This window comes from Tursiops truncatus, chromosome 10 (genome assembly GCF_011762595.2).
Source record: "Tursiops truncatus isolate mTurTru1 chromosome 10, mTurTru1.mat.Y, whole genome shotgun sequence".
In the NCBI taxonomy this organism is placed as follows: domain Eukaryota; kingdom Metazoa; phylum Chordata; class Mammalia; order Artiodactyla; family Delphinidae; genus Tursiops; species Tursiops truncatus.
In genome coordinates, this window is record NC_047043.1 from 24,748,570 (window position 1) to 24,766,478 (window position 17,909).

The 17,909-nt window shown below is 46.0% G+C and overlaps 1 protein-coding gene across 8 annotated transcripts in view; it reads right to left on the reverse strand.

Annotated features, from left to right (window-relative positions):
- Positions 1 to 275: 275 nt before the first annotated feature.
- The window catches only part of PAQR8 (progestin and adipoQ receptor family member 8), a 114,611-nt gene continuing 96,977 nt past the window's right edge, over positions 276 to 17,909 (reverse strand). For 7 of the 8 annotated variants that reach the window (XM_073810625.1, XM_073810626.1, XM_073810624.1 and 4 more), the window contains one exon: positions 276 to 3,386. In XM_073810625.1, coding sequence (XP_073666726.1) covers positions 2,303 to 3,367 — 1,065 coding nt within the window. In that variant the 5' untranslated portion in view covers positions 3,368 to 3,386 and the 3' untranslated portion in view covers positions 276 to 2,302. Of the gene's footprint in view, positions 3,387 to 10,533; positions 15,185 to 17,909 lie in introns of those variants that run through there. The other variant, XR_012334426.1, reaches the window with a different exon arrangement.

Consider the following 17,909-nt stretch of genomic DNA (forward strand, 5'->3'; position numbering starts at 1 on the left):
TGGTTGAGAGTCCGCCTGCCGATGCAGGGGACACGGGTTCGTGCCCCGGTCCGGGAAGATCCCACATGCCACGGAGCGGCTGGGCCCGTGAGCCATGGCCGCTGAGCCTGTGCGTCTGGAGCCTGTGCTCCTCAACGGGAGAGGCCACAACAGTGAGGGGCCCGCGTACCGCAAAAAAAAAACCCAAAAAAAACACTGACCCTCTACTTGCAGTGTTGTGTGACACAACTTTCCATTCCCTTGTTCATCAGTTCAACCGGTTTGGTGTTGCTCACTTTATTGGTGGTGAATTTGGCCTGGATGCCAGAAGCTCGTGTAAGACACTTGGGTAGCACAGAAGTTCAGGTATTTGAGGATTCCCAGGAGAAATCCATCTAGGAAAACAACATAACTGACAAGACATATGCTTGCTTTTTTTTTTTTTTTTTGGCCACCCCATGGCATGCAGAATCTTAGTTCCCCGGCCAGGGATCGAACCCGCACCCCCTGCAGTGGAAGCGGGGAGTCTTAACCGCTGGACTGCCAGGGAAGTCCCGACATACGCTTTCTTGATATAAAGATTACAGGAAAGGCTCAGTTGAATTTTTCCCTCCAAAATACAGGTTGAAAGAGTCTTCTGATGGATAAGCAATTCTGATATTCGTAAGTTTTTTCATCCATGGTTTGGAAGGCAATTAATTCTTTTTTTCTTATCCCTATAACCCCAAACTGAAAATTCCACAAGGCCATGTATTAAGTGTATTAAGTTCGTACATTTCCATTTATAAGGCACAAACCCTACACATCTCTCAAGAGAAAGGAAGAAAACAAAGATATGAAGACAACAAAGTAATCTAGGAAGAGAGGAGGTTCATCAAACTGGAATGAAAACCCACCTCCCTTTTTAGTAAACAGACCTTATATTGATAGGAAATACAGCCTCTGGGGAGGGTTCCAATGCAGCCCCCTTCACTGGATCAGTGCAGAAGGCAGTCCTCAGGGGGGCTGCGTGGCCAGAACACATCAACCGCAAGCCTCCCTCACCCCATAGAAGCTGCTGGGCAGCTATGTCCTAAACAGAACATTCTGCCTACAGGTGCCCAGTTCACCATCCTCACCCAAAGGAGCCTTCAGGGACCAATCCACCATGAATGCACACATGTGCCTGTCCTGGGGCTTGATTAAGTTAAGCTGCTCTAAGCTGAGGTACAACTGCCTCCCCGAGGACCCTGAACCAGGGTAGTTATGCGGGTCCTTCGTGGGGCAGCATCTATTTAAGAGGCTGGACCTTGAGTTCCTCTTGAAATAATCAGATCCCTAGTGGGACTCTCAGAACCAATTCACTCTACCAGGGCCTTTTTGAACATGCTGGTCAAAATCTGGAGAAGATGCTCTGGAGAAAGCTCCAGATCTTCTGGCATGTAAGGCAGCCCTAATAGATCTCAAGTAATCCTGCAATGCACAGGTATAAACCAGAAGGGTCCCATGACACCAAACGGTATCCATGCTTGCTGGCTGGACCTCCTGATGGCTCTTGGCACTGTATTTTCTACTACCGTTTCCATTAGTATTATATGACAGTAAGTTTCCTGAATGTTCACATGGATCCAAGCATTTCCTGGAAGTATGACTGCTTCATCGTCCTCTCTATCATCATGCAAGGTACAGATGGGAGTGAACAGCACTTGGGAGAAAACAGCCAGGCAGACATCATCCTGAGAAAAGGGTCGGTGCTAGAGTGGGCCAGAGAAGGGACCGGAAGTGAGACGAACCGAGTAATTCACGAGGTCTGAGGGTTTTACGGAATCTTCTTGAAGATTCTGACTTCTCCACCCAGGACGATCTGAAATCCAAATGAAATCGGGTCCTTGGGTCAAGGTACCCAATTACCAAAGACCAGCATCACAGAAGAATGCTCATTTCAATACAGTGTGGTCCAGCCACCTCCTAACTTCTCCAGTCCAGTTGGATTATCCCTTTACACCAGGCCTTGCCCCTGGCGGCCACAGTCGGAATTCTACTAAATTTTCAGGCATGAAGATGGTTCTTAATTCAGTGTCCGATGAATCTTAGCCAAGGTCCCTTCCCTTCCTGTGTCTCGTAAGGCTACAGCCCAGAGGATAAAGGGATACTTTCATTCACAACAATAACAGCAAAACTCTTGGACCCTTTGGCTTCCTAAGGCCATAGCCACAGCCACCCTTGGAAATATGTACTCATTTAAAAGCCTGCTCTAAAAAACAAAAAGTCAACTCCTACTGCTGATTCAAGTTTTCCCCAAATCATATCAGGCCAGCTCCACACCGCACCCCACCTGCCGGCCTCAAGAATCTTTCTTGGTCAGTCTGGCCTTGATTTTTTGCCTCAAGAAGGCTGCAGTGGCTGCACTGCAGGTGACCAAGAAGAAGAAGGAGAGGCAGGCCATGTAGATGGACAGGGGGCTGTGGCGTTGCAGGAAGATCTCCTGTCGCCCCCTGTAGTCCAGGAGGATGGCCTCCAGCTGGGACAGTGTGCAGACAGACAGAAAGGCGTGGAAGATCTGATGCCCGTGGCCCACGATGTCACAGGAACCCGGGAAGTACTTCTCCGGAACCGGGCAGGAGAAGAAGTAGGCACTGACCAGGAAGAAGACAATCTGCAGGGAGTGGTACCAGACCGCCTGCTCCTGGCAGCCAGACAGGTGGCACAGAACCACGCGATGTGCCACAGGGCTGATGTCCAGGATGAAGGCCAGCCCCGCCGGCACCACCTGACAGATCTTCCTCATGACTGGGTAAGGCCTGCGGTACCGGTACTTAGCGTAGCAGCAGCCGGCGCAAGATAGCCAGCCACAGAAGGCGGCTGCGGGCAGGAAGAAAAGCCAGAAGTGCTCGTACCAGGCCTGGTCGGAGGTGTAGAAGAAGTGGACCAGGGCACTGCCGTACTGGTAAACGCTCACGCCCACGTAGTCCACAAAGTAGAAGGTGTAGTGGGAGAGCTCGGACTTGGACTGCAGCAGGTGGGCCAGGAGGCTGAAGGTGAGGTAAGTGATGGAGGACAGGACGTAGAGGAGCAGGGGCAGGGCGTGGGCAGAGGTCCACGGCAGGCCCTCGGCCTCCACAAAGGCCCAGAACCGCAAGAGGACAGCCAGAGCCGCCAGCAAGTGGGTCCAGACGTTGACCACCTCGTTGTGTTTCTGGAAGAGGCTGAAGAAGTAGTAACGCCACTCGTGGCCAGTGGGGCGGTACCCAGCATGGATGTAGGGCTCCCGGAAGAGCTGGGGCACGTCGGTCTCCAGGACGGTGCCGGGCATCTTGGGCAGCCCATCCTCCAAAATCTTGGGCAGGCGGCGCAGATGCTGTCCACTCACGGACAGGGTGCTCAGACGCTCCAGGATGGCAGTCGTCATGGCTACACGGGGATGCAACCTACAGGAAACAGAGTAAAATGGGCAAAGATGCGGTGAGGGGCTGCTGAGCAAAGACAGCAAGGGAACTATGGGTTTGCTAGTGCAGCTGGGGAGGCGGGACTGCAGACAACTTCTTTGAGCCTCCTTTTTTTTTTCGTATGTAGAATAATAGAGTCGGACCAAGATCGCTTACTGCTCTGACATTCTGACTTTGTCTCTACTGCTCACTACAGAGTGAAGCAAAGTCACATCTTGTAAAATGGGAATGTCAGCCACCCCATTTTAATGACATCTAGAAGGTAAGTGAGGGTACCTTTAAAGCTTTCGAGTTTGCTAGATGACATTAAAATGTAACCCTTGGGCCTTCCCTGGTGGCGCAGTGGCTAAGAATCTGCCTGCCAATGCAGGGGACACGGGATCAAGCCCTGGTCCAGGAAGATCCCACATGCTGCAAAGCAACTAAGCCCGTACGCCACAACTACTGAGCCTGCGGTCCAGGGCACATGAGCCACAACTACTGAGCCCACGTGCCACAACTACTGAAACCCATGTGCCTAGAGCCCATGCTCTGCAACAAGAGAAGCCACTGCAATAAGAAGCCTGCACACCACAATGAAAGAGTAGCCCCCGCTCGCCGCAAGTAGAGAAAGCCTGTGCGCAGCAATGAAGAACCGACATGGCCAAAAATAAATAAATAAATAAATTATTTTTTAAAAATCACAGTGGGGCTTCCCTGGTGGTGCAGTGGTTGAGAATCTGCCTGCCAATGCAGGGGACACGGGTTCGAGCCCTGGTCTGGGAGGATCCCACATGCCGCGGAGCAACTAGGCCCGTGTGCCACAACTACTGAGCCTGCGCGTCTGGAGCCTGTGCTCCGCAACGAGAGGCCGCGATAGTGAGAGGCCCGTGCACCGCGATGAAGAGTGGCCCCAGCTTGCCACAACTAGAGAAAGCCCTCACACAGAAACGAAGACCCAACACAGCAAAAATAAATTAATTAATTAATAAACTCCTACCGCCAACGTAAAAAAAAAAAATCACAGTGAGCTACCAACACAAACTCACTAAAAATCGCTCAAATAAAAAAAAATGCAATCATCAGACAGGCTCTATCAGTACAAAAGTTTTTTTTTTTTTTTTAAAGGAATGGTATAGCAAGAGACACTGTTCCATTTTATTTATAACAGTAAGAAATTGGAAAGAACTTCCTTGTCCAACAATAGGAAACTGGTTTTAAAAAATCATAGAACCATAATTTAAGCCGTAAAACAGAATTGTGAGCAAACAATAGAAATATGCTGTGAATGTATTTAATGACATGAAAAGATCTAGCTGTATATTGTCTATTATCCCAATGTCTTCCTAGTGGAACCTAGTAGTTTTCTCTCTTCAAATCTCCTATACTTCTTCATCCATCCTCACTCAGCCTAACCTTCTTCCTATTTTATTGAGAAAATGCAATCAATCAGAAGAGACTTCTGCAATCTACTACCACAACATTTACCCACCAGCCAGCATTTCTGTCACATATGCTCCTCCCCTGTTTCAATGGCTGGAACCATCCTGGTGAAGACCAACCCTTCACTTAGACATTATATTCTGTCCCTTGGCGCCATCCATTGTAGAGTTGCACATCATTGTAATGACACAAGAGGGCGCTTTAAAGGAGGGATCTTGTAAACCACTCCAAATCAAGTCTCAAATAGTCTTGAACTGGCAAAGACAAAAGCACTCTTCATCCATACAAAGCTTTTTTATGTATTTTATTTAGTACGAAGTATTATATCGAAATACAAAAATTATCAATGTTGATATTAGTAATAAGAGCCTACATTTCTTGAGCACCTAATCTTAAATTACCCACTAATTTCACTGGGAACTTGAAAATCTGAGATAAGCAATAGTTACTTGAACCTCAAGGTCAAATGAGTCATCAATCAGGTTGGTAAAAACCAAGGCATATTCTGAGAAATCTTTTTTTTATAATTAATTAATTAATTTTTGGCTGTGTTGGGTCTTCGTTGCTGCACGCAGGCTTTCTCTAGTTGTGGCAAGCAGGGGCCACTCTTCGTTGTGGTGCATGGGCTTCTCATTGCAGTGGCTGCTCTTGTTGCGGAGCACGGGCTCTAGGTATTCAGGCTTCAGTAGTTGTGGCACACGGGCTCAGTAGTCGTCGCTCATGGGCTCTGGAGCGCAGGCTCAGTAGTTGTGGTGCACGGGCTTAGTTGCTCCACTGCATGTGGGATCTTCCCGGACCAGGGCTCAAACCTGTGTCCCCCGCATTGGCAGGTGGATTCCTAACCACTGTGCCACCAAGAAAGCCCTATCCTGAGAAATCTTAAGAGCTGAACAAAATTAACATGTAGCCTAAATTTAATGAAATCTAATTGCAAAGACTGTGTGTGTATTTTTTTTTTTTAATTATGCTCTGGAAAGCAAGTGGTTTTGGACTTGCCTCTCCTGAGAACCCAAATCTGTATGCAACAAATTTCAGCGCTCACAAATGTTTAACTTGGGCTTCCCTGGTGGCGCAGTGGTTGAGAATCTGCCAAGGACATGGCAGAAGTGTCTGTGTGAGAGGTACCAGAGGCAGAAAAGGGGGCCGATGGTGGAACCCTGGGGACAGACGCCACAGTTGACAGGGTGATGGAAGAAGAAAGCAGAGGCGGAACCACAGAGGGCGGTGTCACTTAAGCCAGGAGAGGAGGTACCGGTCTATAGCATGAGTCCCCCGAGCTCAGGTGACATAAGGATTGAACAAGAAAAAACCCCAGGGATGGGGCTTCCCTGGTGGCGCAGTGGTTGAGAGTCCGCCTGCCGATGCAGGGGACACGGGTTCGTGCCCCGGTCCGGGAAGATCCTACATGCCGCAGAGCGACCGGCCCGTGAGCCATGGCCACTGAGCCTGCGCGTCCGGAGCCTGTGCTCCGCAACGGGAGAGGCCACAGCAGAGAGAAGCCCGCGTACCGCAAAAAAAAAACAAAAAACAAAAGAACCCTCCACGGATGAGAAACCTCCCCTCTTCCTTCTGCAACATCAAACCTAAACTCACGCCACCCGCCGCACTCACTTCCTCTGTCTTCCGCAGCGGCCCCTCTGCTCGTGGGCCCACAGAGGCCGTAGCATCCTGGGTCGTGTTCTGCCCCTTTCCTGGAAGGCCCGCCCCTCACCCCTTCACATGTGTAAGTCCTATCCTCCCAGGAGCAGCTCTGCTCCGTAGAGGCCTGTTTGTATTTCTCTCCACTTAACACTCCGTTACGTGCGGTCTGGTGGTGGCTGTTGATTCGTGAAGTTTGACTCTTCTTGTAAGCGGCTTGAGGTAGGTGGTCTTATTTTATTCTTCCTCTGTGGCCTTGGTAGCCTGCAATATTGTTGAGCAGATAGTCCTTGCTCTGAAAAAGCTCTATGGTTGATCCACGTTCTTTTTTTTAAAATTATTAATTAATTAATTAATTTTTGGCTGTGTTGGGTCTTAGTTGCTGCACGCAGGCTTTCTCTTCAGCCAGGCCCTGTTATCATAGGATCCCCAAATACATGCCTCCAGCCAGATCTTTCCTGAGTTTGGATTCAAATATCCAGCAGCTCTGGTTTTGTCCAACTGAATATCCCACAGGCATTTCAAACTCAACCTCTTCAGCCTCCTCCTTCAGCCCAGACTTGACCTGTCCCTACCTCTGATCAGTCATGGAGGCCTGTTGATTTTATCTCAACGTTTCTGGAATCCACTTGTCCTTTCCATTTCTACCGCTCCCCCTTGATTTGGGCCTTCAAGATGAACTTGTGTTGATGAGGAAAACAGCGGTCTCATAACTGACCTTTCTTCCTCAAGAGATGGTTCCCCCACCTCATATCCCCAAACCCGCCCTCTAGTCTCCAAACCATTTCACGGTGATAGTTTAAAAGCGGAGACTGATCACTACTCCCCTCCCCAAAGTCCCTCAAGAGCGCACCATTGTTTCCCACACAAACTCTCAGCCTGTGCAAACAGGCCCTTCTGTAGACCTCCTTCCCAGGTCCTATTCCAGCCTCCTTTCCCAGAGCCCACACCCAGGCCACTTGGATGGCTTGGATCATAACACCGGGAGTTTTTCAAAGGTACAACACTCTCTATCTCCCCTGTATGCTTCTGCACACAACGGCAGCTCCAGCAACCCCAGCTCATCAACACTCTGCCCAGGCGTCAGCTCTGCCTGTGGGCTTTCCTAACCCCAGGCTGGATGAAGGTGCCCCACCTACCCTGGCCTTGCCTCCCCATCACACTTCTCTCCTGGGGCCCTGACCCTTGGTGATGAGCTCACTTCCCACCACACCCGGCTGCTTTAAGGGCAGGGGCTGTGTGGCATGCAAGTTCCTATGTCTGAGATGATATGTGGCATATAAAATAATCATACACCTAATCATGATTTACTGAACAAACAGTTCTTTAGGCCCAGACGTATGGCACCAATTTCCTCCTGTTCTGCCAGGTTAAGGGAAAAAAAGAAATAATGGTTTGCAAGTCGGGAAGTCTGGCTGTTAATATTTGCTCTGTACAATGAGCTATGTGGCCATGCCCAAGACATTCAGCTGCTCAGGGTCATTTTCCTCATAAACAAGGGTGGGTGGGAGATGATTTCCTGTCTCTCTACCTCTCAGGAAATAAAGAGAGTGGATAATAATAAAATGGGCAGTGGCTGAATGATGCTTTGAAAAGGCAAACCATGCACATTAAAGTACCAGCAATATTTGAACTAAAGAACACACAGAAGGGTTACAATTTTGTAATATATATATATTTTTTTCTACCTTATAATTGATTTTAATGCAATCTTTGAAAATTGAAAAGGAATTTAATGTTTTTGGTTACATTTCTGGGATTCTTCCAACTGCTTTATTAACAGCTTTAATTAGATTTAGATTATAATGGGATTGGAATTAAAAGTTCTATTTCTTGAGTACAACAACATCTACACCATGAATTCAGTTAACATTCACAAGAAAGTGTTATAAAATGTTACATCATGCCTTGGACTATTTAGGGGTCCAATCTTAAAGTTTTATCTCAGGTCCTCCATTAAAACTATTAAAAATGCTAATAGTTTTACACCTAGAGTATGCCATCTAAAAAAACTAAAAGCTCCATGTTTGCGAAAGGGACATAGTTTGGTACTGATGACATTTTATCTGGAGGCCAAATAGAGGACTCTAAAGCAATGGTGTTCCCTGATCTATTACAAGGGCCCTATGGGAACTGACCACAAACTTGGAATAGCTGATTCCCTGGAGAAGCCCTGGATGAGGAATTAGCAGTTCCAGCTCTACCACTGACTATGGGATTTTAGGCAAACCACTCAACTTCTCTACCCTTGTGTCTTTGTCCATAAAACTGAGGGTATCATCTCTATACGTTCTAATGCTAAGAAATTCTATAATTCATCTGGACTATGTTTTGCTTTGTGCTGAAGATCCAGCAGTGTGCTGAAGTCACCAACAAACAGATCCTGTGACATCACCTCGTGTCACGGCCTCATGCAGATGTCAGGAAGGTGGCCTGCTGGTTGCTGGACAGAGAACAAAAGAACAGCAATTTCCATCAAAGACGGCAGAGAAACTCTTCCAGAATCCACAGAAGCCCAGCCTCCCACAATGCTGCAAAGCCATAAATGGCTGAGAAGGAACAGAAGCCAAAATGCCAGCTTGATGCCCATTTATAAGGCCTGGAACCCTGCTGTGAGCAGCCTCTGGTCTGACCAGAGACAGAGGTGGACTTGCAGTGGCCTCAGACAACCCCAGGACCTCCTCAGTCATCCATCAAGTGAGAGGCTGCTGGGCCCACACTGATCTTTGCAGCCACATCTGCCAAGTATCATACCACTGTTTATAAAGTCATATTTTAAAGAGCGGCAGAATCCTATTATGAGCGGATACAATTTTAACATGGATTCAGATCCACCCACCGTTAATGCATATCCACTCCGTATTTAAGAAAACCTAAAACACAAACAGCATTTCAGCATCCAAAAATGGGAGATCTGATTTAATGATGATAAAATCTGTACAATAGAATACTACACACCCATTAAAAGAATTATGTAGCTATATTACACTTATTGTTATAGAGAGATACGCAGGACATAAACGTGTGCTCCGTTTGTTTCTCACTGCAGTCTCCCCGACACTTAAAACAGTGACTGACCAGCACATAGTAGATGCTCAACAAAGATTTGCTGAATAAATACATGAATGAAAGACATTAGTACAAGGAAGAAGCAAATTAAAAGTGTGCATCCCATTTTTGTAAAGATATACCTATGGCACAGAAAAAGTATGGAATTGCAAATAATCAAGACATTGATACAGATATTGCTAAGTGGTGGGATGATGGGAATTTTACTTTTCATCTGGGGTCGATATTATTGTTATAGTACTTTTGACGATGAATATTTACTACTTTTGTAAATGAAGTTACTGCTATTCAACAAATAGGAATATTTGACAGAAATCTGTAAAAACTGGTAAAACGATTAATTAGTACAGTTAATTAGTACATCCTCCCCCCACCTGCCAAAACACCCCAGCATTATAAAGGAATACATACTTATTTGTATGATTCTGTGGATTTTGAGCTCAACTAGTTAGCAGATCATGTAATAAAGTTATTGTCAGGAGTGTCAACTAGAGAAAAAACACACAACCTAAAAGTTGAGAATTATGTTTTATTCGGGGACCTTACTGAGGACTATAGGCCAGGAGTCAGCCTCTCACATACTCTGAGGATCTGCTCCAAAGAGGTGAGGGAGGAGCCTGGATATATAGGAGTTTCTGTTGGAAAAACAACAACATGTAGCAGAACATCGCAAGATCACTGCTAATCTCAAAAAACAGACATCTCAAGTTAATGATTTTAGTGCTTTTCTATGTATAGGCAGATGCAAGAGTCTGGGCTCATTGAAATTATTCCTCTGATATGCATCTTAACTATGTAGGGCCAGTATCCAGTTTCTCTCCACCCTGAATTCCCCTCAGGGCTCACCGCAGGGGCAGCTGCAGTGGATGAGGGCTTGATGGTGGACAACATTCACTGTTTACTGGAATGGCAGGCAACACTTTTTGTCCGCAGGAGTAACCTAGCTATACTTGCCACCACGGATGTAAGCTAATGGTCATGGGGGTGGGGGCGGGGGGGGGGGGGGGTTAAAGGGGAAAAAAATGTGTAACATCTGCTGATAAGGCAGCAACCATGTTCTCTTAGCTTGGGAAAACCAGTATATGCAATATTGTCACAAGACTTTTCCCGCAGCGCACAAACCCAAACAGAGTTAAGAAGGGAGTCAATCCCCCACCTTGTGGGCACCTGGCGCGGCTGAACCCTGCCTATAAAAAAGCGAGGCACACCTCTGTGCCAGTGTGCCAGGAACACATGTCACCTGGGCTCAGTGACCCCTCCACCTCTGAACCTCTTCCTCTGTGGCTCCGCCTAACATGGACAGGAGAAAGAAAAGACAGCCTTATAATTTGCTGCTCTGCCCTGGGGATTTTTCTCTTTCTCCAGTTGGAACTCTCAGCTGGGATTCCTTGTATTTTCTTTTGTGTTACTTCCCATCCTTCCCACATCTCAGCTCACCTCCTCACTTGAGCAGGTACTATTTTCAAAACGCATCACTACAGACCCAGAATGCACCACCCACATGCAGTAAGGAGTATCTGTGTTTAATTCTAGCGGGAGAATTTGGAGGAGCTGGGAACAGTTTAGAATGCGTTGAGCAGTCTAAGGTCAACGGCCAGGCTGGCTGGTATGGTGATTCCTTTCCTTCAGAGACTGCTTGTTTGGGTAAAGGTAAGCTCTGATGTCAGAACGGCCTGTTAATTAAAGCCTGGGGACAGGAAGCCTCCCAGGACTTTCCACAAGAGTGTAACCACTGGCTTCATTCGGCATGGTCTGGCTTCAGCTATGGCAGCCTCTCGCCTGTAGGAAGCTTCATCACCTATCGGCACACCTGCTGGGACCCGGGCCAGCCCAGGTGAACTCCGAAGAGAGCCGCAGATTGCCATTGGCAGGAAATCAATATTGGAAATGTACTTTCCATAGAAGAATCTGATAACCAAGGAAAGCCGGGTTGGTGCGCTGTGTAAGGAGTTCAGCGTTTCCTAGCAATTCAACGTTAACCCCTTTGCAGCTAATGCTGTACACTCTCCTGGTGGTCCCAAGACCCCAGCTTTTTATTTGCTACCAAGAATCAAGGAGGTCGCTTCATTCTCAGTTTCCCTTTAGACAGCCTCAAGGCCTTAGTTCAATCCCACATTGGTCATGAAGTTTTCTCCAGGTCATCTTAATTTCTCTCCTCCCGGAGTGCTTACCTACCTACTCCACACGTTTCGGTTAGCAGAACGTCTGCACTTATGTGCTACTTCCCTGCTGTGTGTGCAGAGAGCCCTCCTGGGTTGCAAGTTCCCTGAGACAGAAACACGGACCTACCCATCCTTTATTCCTCCTATCTGCAATTATCAGAGGAAAGGTGGCCCAGAATGTGTCAATGGATGATTGTTCAAAAACAGAGTGAAAGAAGACTCTCCTCTGGCCCTCTTTGCTTCTAAAGGTAAAACCGGTGAGATTTTAGACAAGGAACATGTTACGGATTTTTCAACAGGAAACAACATCTGACTTGGATGTTGTTTATCTGGGTGTAGTTCATCCACTTGGGAGGTATCCATAACAATATTTAAATTGTTCACCGGATTTCCAATCACCAGATGACTTTTAGTCTATTTCCTCCTATCATTGGTACTTTTGTGCCCAAGAATGCCTAAGCAAAGATGCAGGGAAGGGAGGCCAGGCAGAAGAAAACTAAAGTAAAAGAACATTGAGGCAGAAGAAAACTAAAGCAAAAGAACATTGGAGCAGGAGTTAGGAGACCTAGTTTTTTATTCTCATTGCATAGAAAAAAGCAGAACAGACTGTCCTGGTTCCCTGAACAAGACACACACTTTGCATCGCCAAGTACCCCTCTATGCCTGGCAAACCCTGCTTCTCTCTCAAATCCAGGCTTAGCTATAACCTCCTCTGTGAAGTTTAGCAACAGACTCAAGCAGAATTAATCACAACCTGTTATACATCCCCTTAGCCTTATGATATAGCTGGTTGTACGTGTGCCTTCTTTACATTAAATTGTGAAATTCATTGAGTTGCACAAGGAAGTCACTCAAGGCATTAAAAAAATCTATGTTTGTGTTACTTAATTGTGAGAATAACTGAGGCATGGAGAATTTTTTTTGAGTTTCCACTATTATCTTTTTATGTATATAAAAATTTGCATTTTTAATTTTTTAAAAATAATTTTTATCGAAGTATAGTTGATTTACAATGTGTTAGTTTCAGGTGTACAGCAAAGTGATTCTGTTATACATACATATATATATTCTTTTTCAGATTTTTTCCATTATAGGTTATTAGAAGATATTAAATATAGTTCCCTGTGCTATACAGTAGGTCCTTGTTGGTTATCTATTTTATATATAGTAGTGTGTGCGTGTTAATCCTGAACTCCTCCGCCCCGAGACGCAGAGAATCGAAGTGATCTATTCACAGCTCTAAACCGAATCAGCCCTAAGGTAGGGGCACTGCTTCTGACTTTCGTGCTCAAGAACCCAGCCACCTAGGTCTCCGAAAAAGAAAGCCCATAAAACACAAATGGAATAGGAAGAGCTGGATAAGACGTGGGAGCCCGTCTGCCTGTGAGCTGACAGCAGGCTAGGAATCCTGACTCCCGCTGGGACATCTGGCTATGTTGTCCAGAGCCCTCTCCCAGGACACTCCAGGAGGCTCTCCTAAGGGAACCCCTCTCCACTATGGCCTTTTCTACAATTTGAAGGAGAAACTCATAATCAGTAGCTGAGCTGGTTAAAAATCCTTAGTTATTCCACAGGCGAGTTTCATCGGAAAAGTTGAATATTCAGTTCAGACCGACAGCTGTGAACCCTCGCACTGCTCTGGTCTTCATCTCCATCCTGTTACAACCCGGCTTGCAACAAGGCGGTAGTGGTTTCTCACTCGGGGTTACTCGAGCTCCAGGATCTCAGATTTGACATTCCTCCTTCCTGATCACAATGCTCCTAATTTCCACCTGGACTATTTCCTCACACCAGTTCACACGCTCCAGGCTCCTCATAACCCCAGCCCTTCTGTCTTACTTCACCTGCTTCACCTGCCCCACTGCCATCCCAACGTGCCAGCCCCTTTGCTTCTACCCTGGAGCACTCCACGCCTGCCACCCAGCCCCACCCTGATGACATCGAATTTTTCTGTTTCCCTCACCAGTACTGTGTACGGCTATAAAAAGGCATCAAACATTATGAGACCATGTTGTATCCGTGCCTTTTAACCTCAACAAGACTTCACTTTATCCATCTGGAGATCCCATCAGCATCTTAAGCTTTGTGTGTTTAAAACCAAACTTTTGCTGGGACTTCCCTGGCAGTCCAGTGGTTAAGACTTCACACTTCTACTCTACTGCAGGGGGCGTTAGTTCCATCCCTGGTCAGGGAACTAAGATTCCACATGCCGAGTGGCACAGCCAAAAAAAATAAATAAAAAGCAATCAAGGGCTTCCCTGGTGGCGCAGTGGTTGAGAGTCCACCTGCCGATGCAGGGGACACGGGTTCGTGCCCCGGTCCAGGAAGATCCCACATGCCGTGGAGCGGTTGGGCCCATGAACCATGGCCACTGGGCCTGCGTGTCCGGAGCCTGTGCTCCGCAACGGGAGAGGCCACAACAGTGAGAGGCCCGCGTATCGCAAAAAAAAAAAAAAAAAAAAAAAAAAAAAGCAATCAAAAAATCAAACCTCGGCTGTGCCTAGTTCTGTTACCAGTATGACCAATCTCCTAGTCACCAAGCCTTGAAATCAAAGTGAAATTTCTCCTTTTCCTCCTTCCCTCACATTCCAGTCATCAAATCCTGCCCCCTCCCTTTTTGTTTAAATTGCAGTATATTCCTTCTCTCACTCCCCTGCAGGCTGGTACACTGTCCCAGCTAAACCATGATGATAACCTCCTAAACGACCTCGCCTCCTCCAATCTCTGGCCACAGTTCCGTCTGATTTGATTCAGCTAAAGTTCAGCTCTGATGAGGATAATGCCCCAAAGCTGCCGGGAGCCCTCTCCTCTCTGCCAAGTAAAGCTCAAATCGCTGAGGCTGCCGTCAAACTCCTCCCTGCCCTGATCCACAGCCTTAACATTATCCACTGTCGATTTCATGAAGAACAAAACAGAGTGAAGAGAACAGAACATGTCAGGGTGCACCTCACACATTAAGGATAAGTACTGTCATGAAACTCCTGGTTCCTAAAATAAAACAGATCTCTTACTAAGGGTCACATTAAACTTCGAAAACCACTGATCTATATACCATTTACTGTTCCTAAACATGCCCTGTGACTTTCATTTTGAAATTACAAAATACTTCAAATATACAGAAAAGTATAAAGGATGATACGACAAACAATTGCTTGTCAAATCTTATGTCATATTTACTTCAGATTTTATTTTTTTTAAAGTTTTTTAAAGGTATTTAAAAAAAATTTATTTATTTTTGGCTGCATTGGGTCTTTGTTGCTGTGCATGGGCTTTCTCTAGTTGCGGTGAGCGGGGGCTACTCTTCGTTGCGGTGTGCGGGCTTCTCGTTGCGGTGGCTTCCCTTGTTGCAGAGCACGGGCCCTAGGCGCCTGGGGTTCAGGAGTTGTGGCTCGCGGGCTCTGGAATGCAGGCTCAGTAGTTGTGGCGCACGGGCTTAGTTGCTCCGCAGCATGTGGGATCTTCCCGGACCAGGGCTGGAACCCGTGTCCCCTGCATTGGCAGGTGGATTCTTAATCACTGTGCCACCAGGGAAGCCCTACTTCAGATTTTAAAATATATTCATGATCCAGAGAAAACTCTAATTCGAAAAGATACATGCACCCAGTGTTCATAGCATTACTATTCACAATACCCAAGACATGGAAACAACCTAAATGTCTATCAACAGATGAATGGATAAAGAAGATGAGGTAAATATACAATGGAATATTACTCAGCCATAAAAAAGAATGAAATAATGCCATTTGCAGCAACATGGATGGATCTAGAGATGATCATACTAAGTGAGGTAAGCCAGAAAGACAAATACCATATATTACTTATATGTGGAATCTAAAATATGCTACAAATGAATTTATTTACAAAACAGAAACAGACTCCCAGACATAGAAACAAATGTACGGTTACCAAAGGGGAAAGGGGTGGGGGAGGAATAAATTAGGAGTTTGGGATTAGCCGACACAAACTACTATATATAAAATAGATAAGCAAAAAGGTCTTACTGTATAGCACAGGGAACTATAGTCAATATCCTGTAAATAAACCATAATGGAAAAGAATATGAAAAAGAATGTACATATATATATATATATATATATATATATATATATATATATGAATCACTGCTGTTCACCAGAAACTAACATAACATTGTAAATCAACTATACATCAAGTAAAAAATATACATATGCATGTATATAAATATATGTGTGTACGTATATATGTGTATGTGTGTGTATATATATGTATGACTGTGCATACGCATGCCTGTATGTATCATCTATGCCTATAACGCAGGTAACTGGGACCTAGCCTCCTATAATCACTCATTCCTTTCCTTCCTCCCCAGCAGCAGCCACTATACACTGAACCTGGTGTTTTTCATTTCCACTAATGTTTTCATATGAAAACATTATGAGATTATAAAATTATATAACTACATGTAATGATATAATAAAAAATCATAAAATTAAAAATCCAGGGCTTCCCTGGTGGCGCAGTGGTTAAGAACCCGCCTGCCAATGCAGGGGACACGGGTTCGAGCCCTGGTCTGGGAAGATCCCACATGCCGCGGAGCAACTAAGCCCGTGCGCCACAACTACTGAGCCTGCGCTCTAGTGCCTGCGAGCCACAACTACTGCAGCCCATGCACCTAGAGCCCATGCTCCACAACAAGAGAAGCCACCACGATGAGAAGCCCGCACACTGCAACGAAGAGTAGCCCCTGCTCGCGGCAACTAGAGAAAAGCCCACGCACAGCAACGAAGACCCAATGCAGCCAAAAATAAATTAATTAATTTTTAAAATTAAAAATAAATAAAAATAAAAATCCATAAACTATATATATTGTTTTGGATATTTTAACCTTTATATAAATTTTGCACCTAACCTCCTGCAGCCTTCTTTCTTTCATGTAATGTTTTGTGTTTTTTCCATATTAATTGCTACATGATTCTCTAATTGATTCATTTTCTCTGCTGAATATTTTCCAAATACCCCAATTTATTTGTCCATCCTCCTGTGGACAGACATGCAGGTTATTTCCTGTATTTGCTATGACAAACAAGGCTGCAGTGTGGTCTTCTTAGCTGCGGGTCTAGAAGGGGGATTCCCCTTCAGGTCTTAGGCCAGGCTGTTCCCTTTACCTGGAAAGGCCTCCTCCCTATCTCTACCTTAGAAAACCTCACCCATTCCTGAAGGCACCTCTCAGAGGGTGATTCCTCCACGCCTTCCAATCTACCCAAAGCAATATCCCTTCTCCTGCAACCTGCAAGTTTGTGTCACAAAATGATGTCATCACATATAACTTTGTCCTGTGGTTGTTTGGGTACTTCTATATCCCTAGCAGGCCTTACGGGCAAGCACTGTCTCATGTGGCATTAAATTCCCTCCCCGCAACTTAGAGCCTGGCACGTAGACTTGCCCAGAGTAGACCCTCAATGAATGAATGTGGAGTCCACTGAACTTTCCTTCCTTCTTTTGCTACTAAGTACTGCTATCACCACGGAATGACTTATATCTAATGACAACAGTATATACCTAAAGGGTGCTACCTTCCCATGAATTATCATTTCACCACCAAGAGAAGCCTGTCTCTACCGTCCACACTCTGTGTTGGGAGAAAATGGATGTAGAGGGGGACACTCAGCTTGATAACCACCAAGGGCCAAATGCCTGTAGGCAGCTGCTTGTGCATAAAGATCAAGGAAAATATTCTTCCTCCTCTCTTCAAAGCTCCCAAGATACCACGTTTATGCCAAAAATTTTATAAGAATTTTGTTCAGGGAGTTCCCTGGTGGCCAAGTGGTTAGGATTCCGGGCTTTCATTGCTGTGACCTGGGTTCAACACCTGGTCGGGGAACAGAGATCTCACAAGCCGTGTGGCATAAAAATAATTTTGTTCAGAACTAAAAGCAAACATTGGGCAGATAAGAGTGTTACCAAAACACGGGTTGGGGGGTGAGGATGGGGCTAGTTTTGAGCTTGGTGCTGTGCTTCTTCAGTCAACCTATGCTCACTGCCATCAGCGTAGACAGGACTTAGAGAGGAAGTATGCTTCTCCTCCCTTCACCTCGCCCCTGCAACTTTAGCAATGATCGTGCAACTTTAGTCTGGGGAGAGAGTCACAAACAGCATGTGTGTTTTCAGTGGCTGCTGGTGTGGCTTCAGAATCCTCGCCTGGGGCCAGGATCGTGAAGGGGCAAAGGTGCCTGAT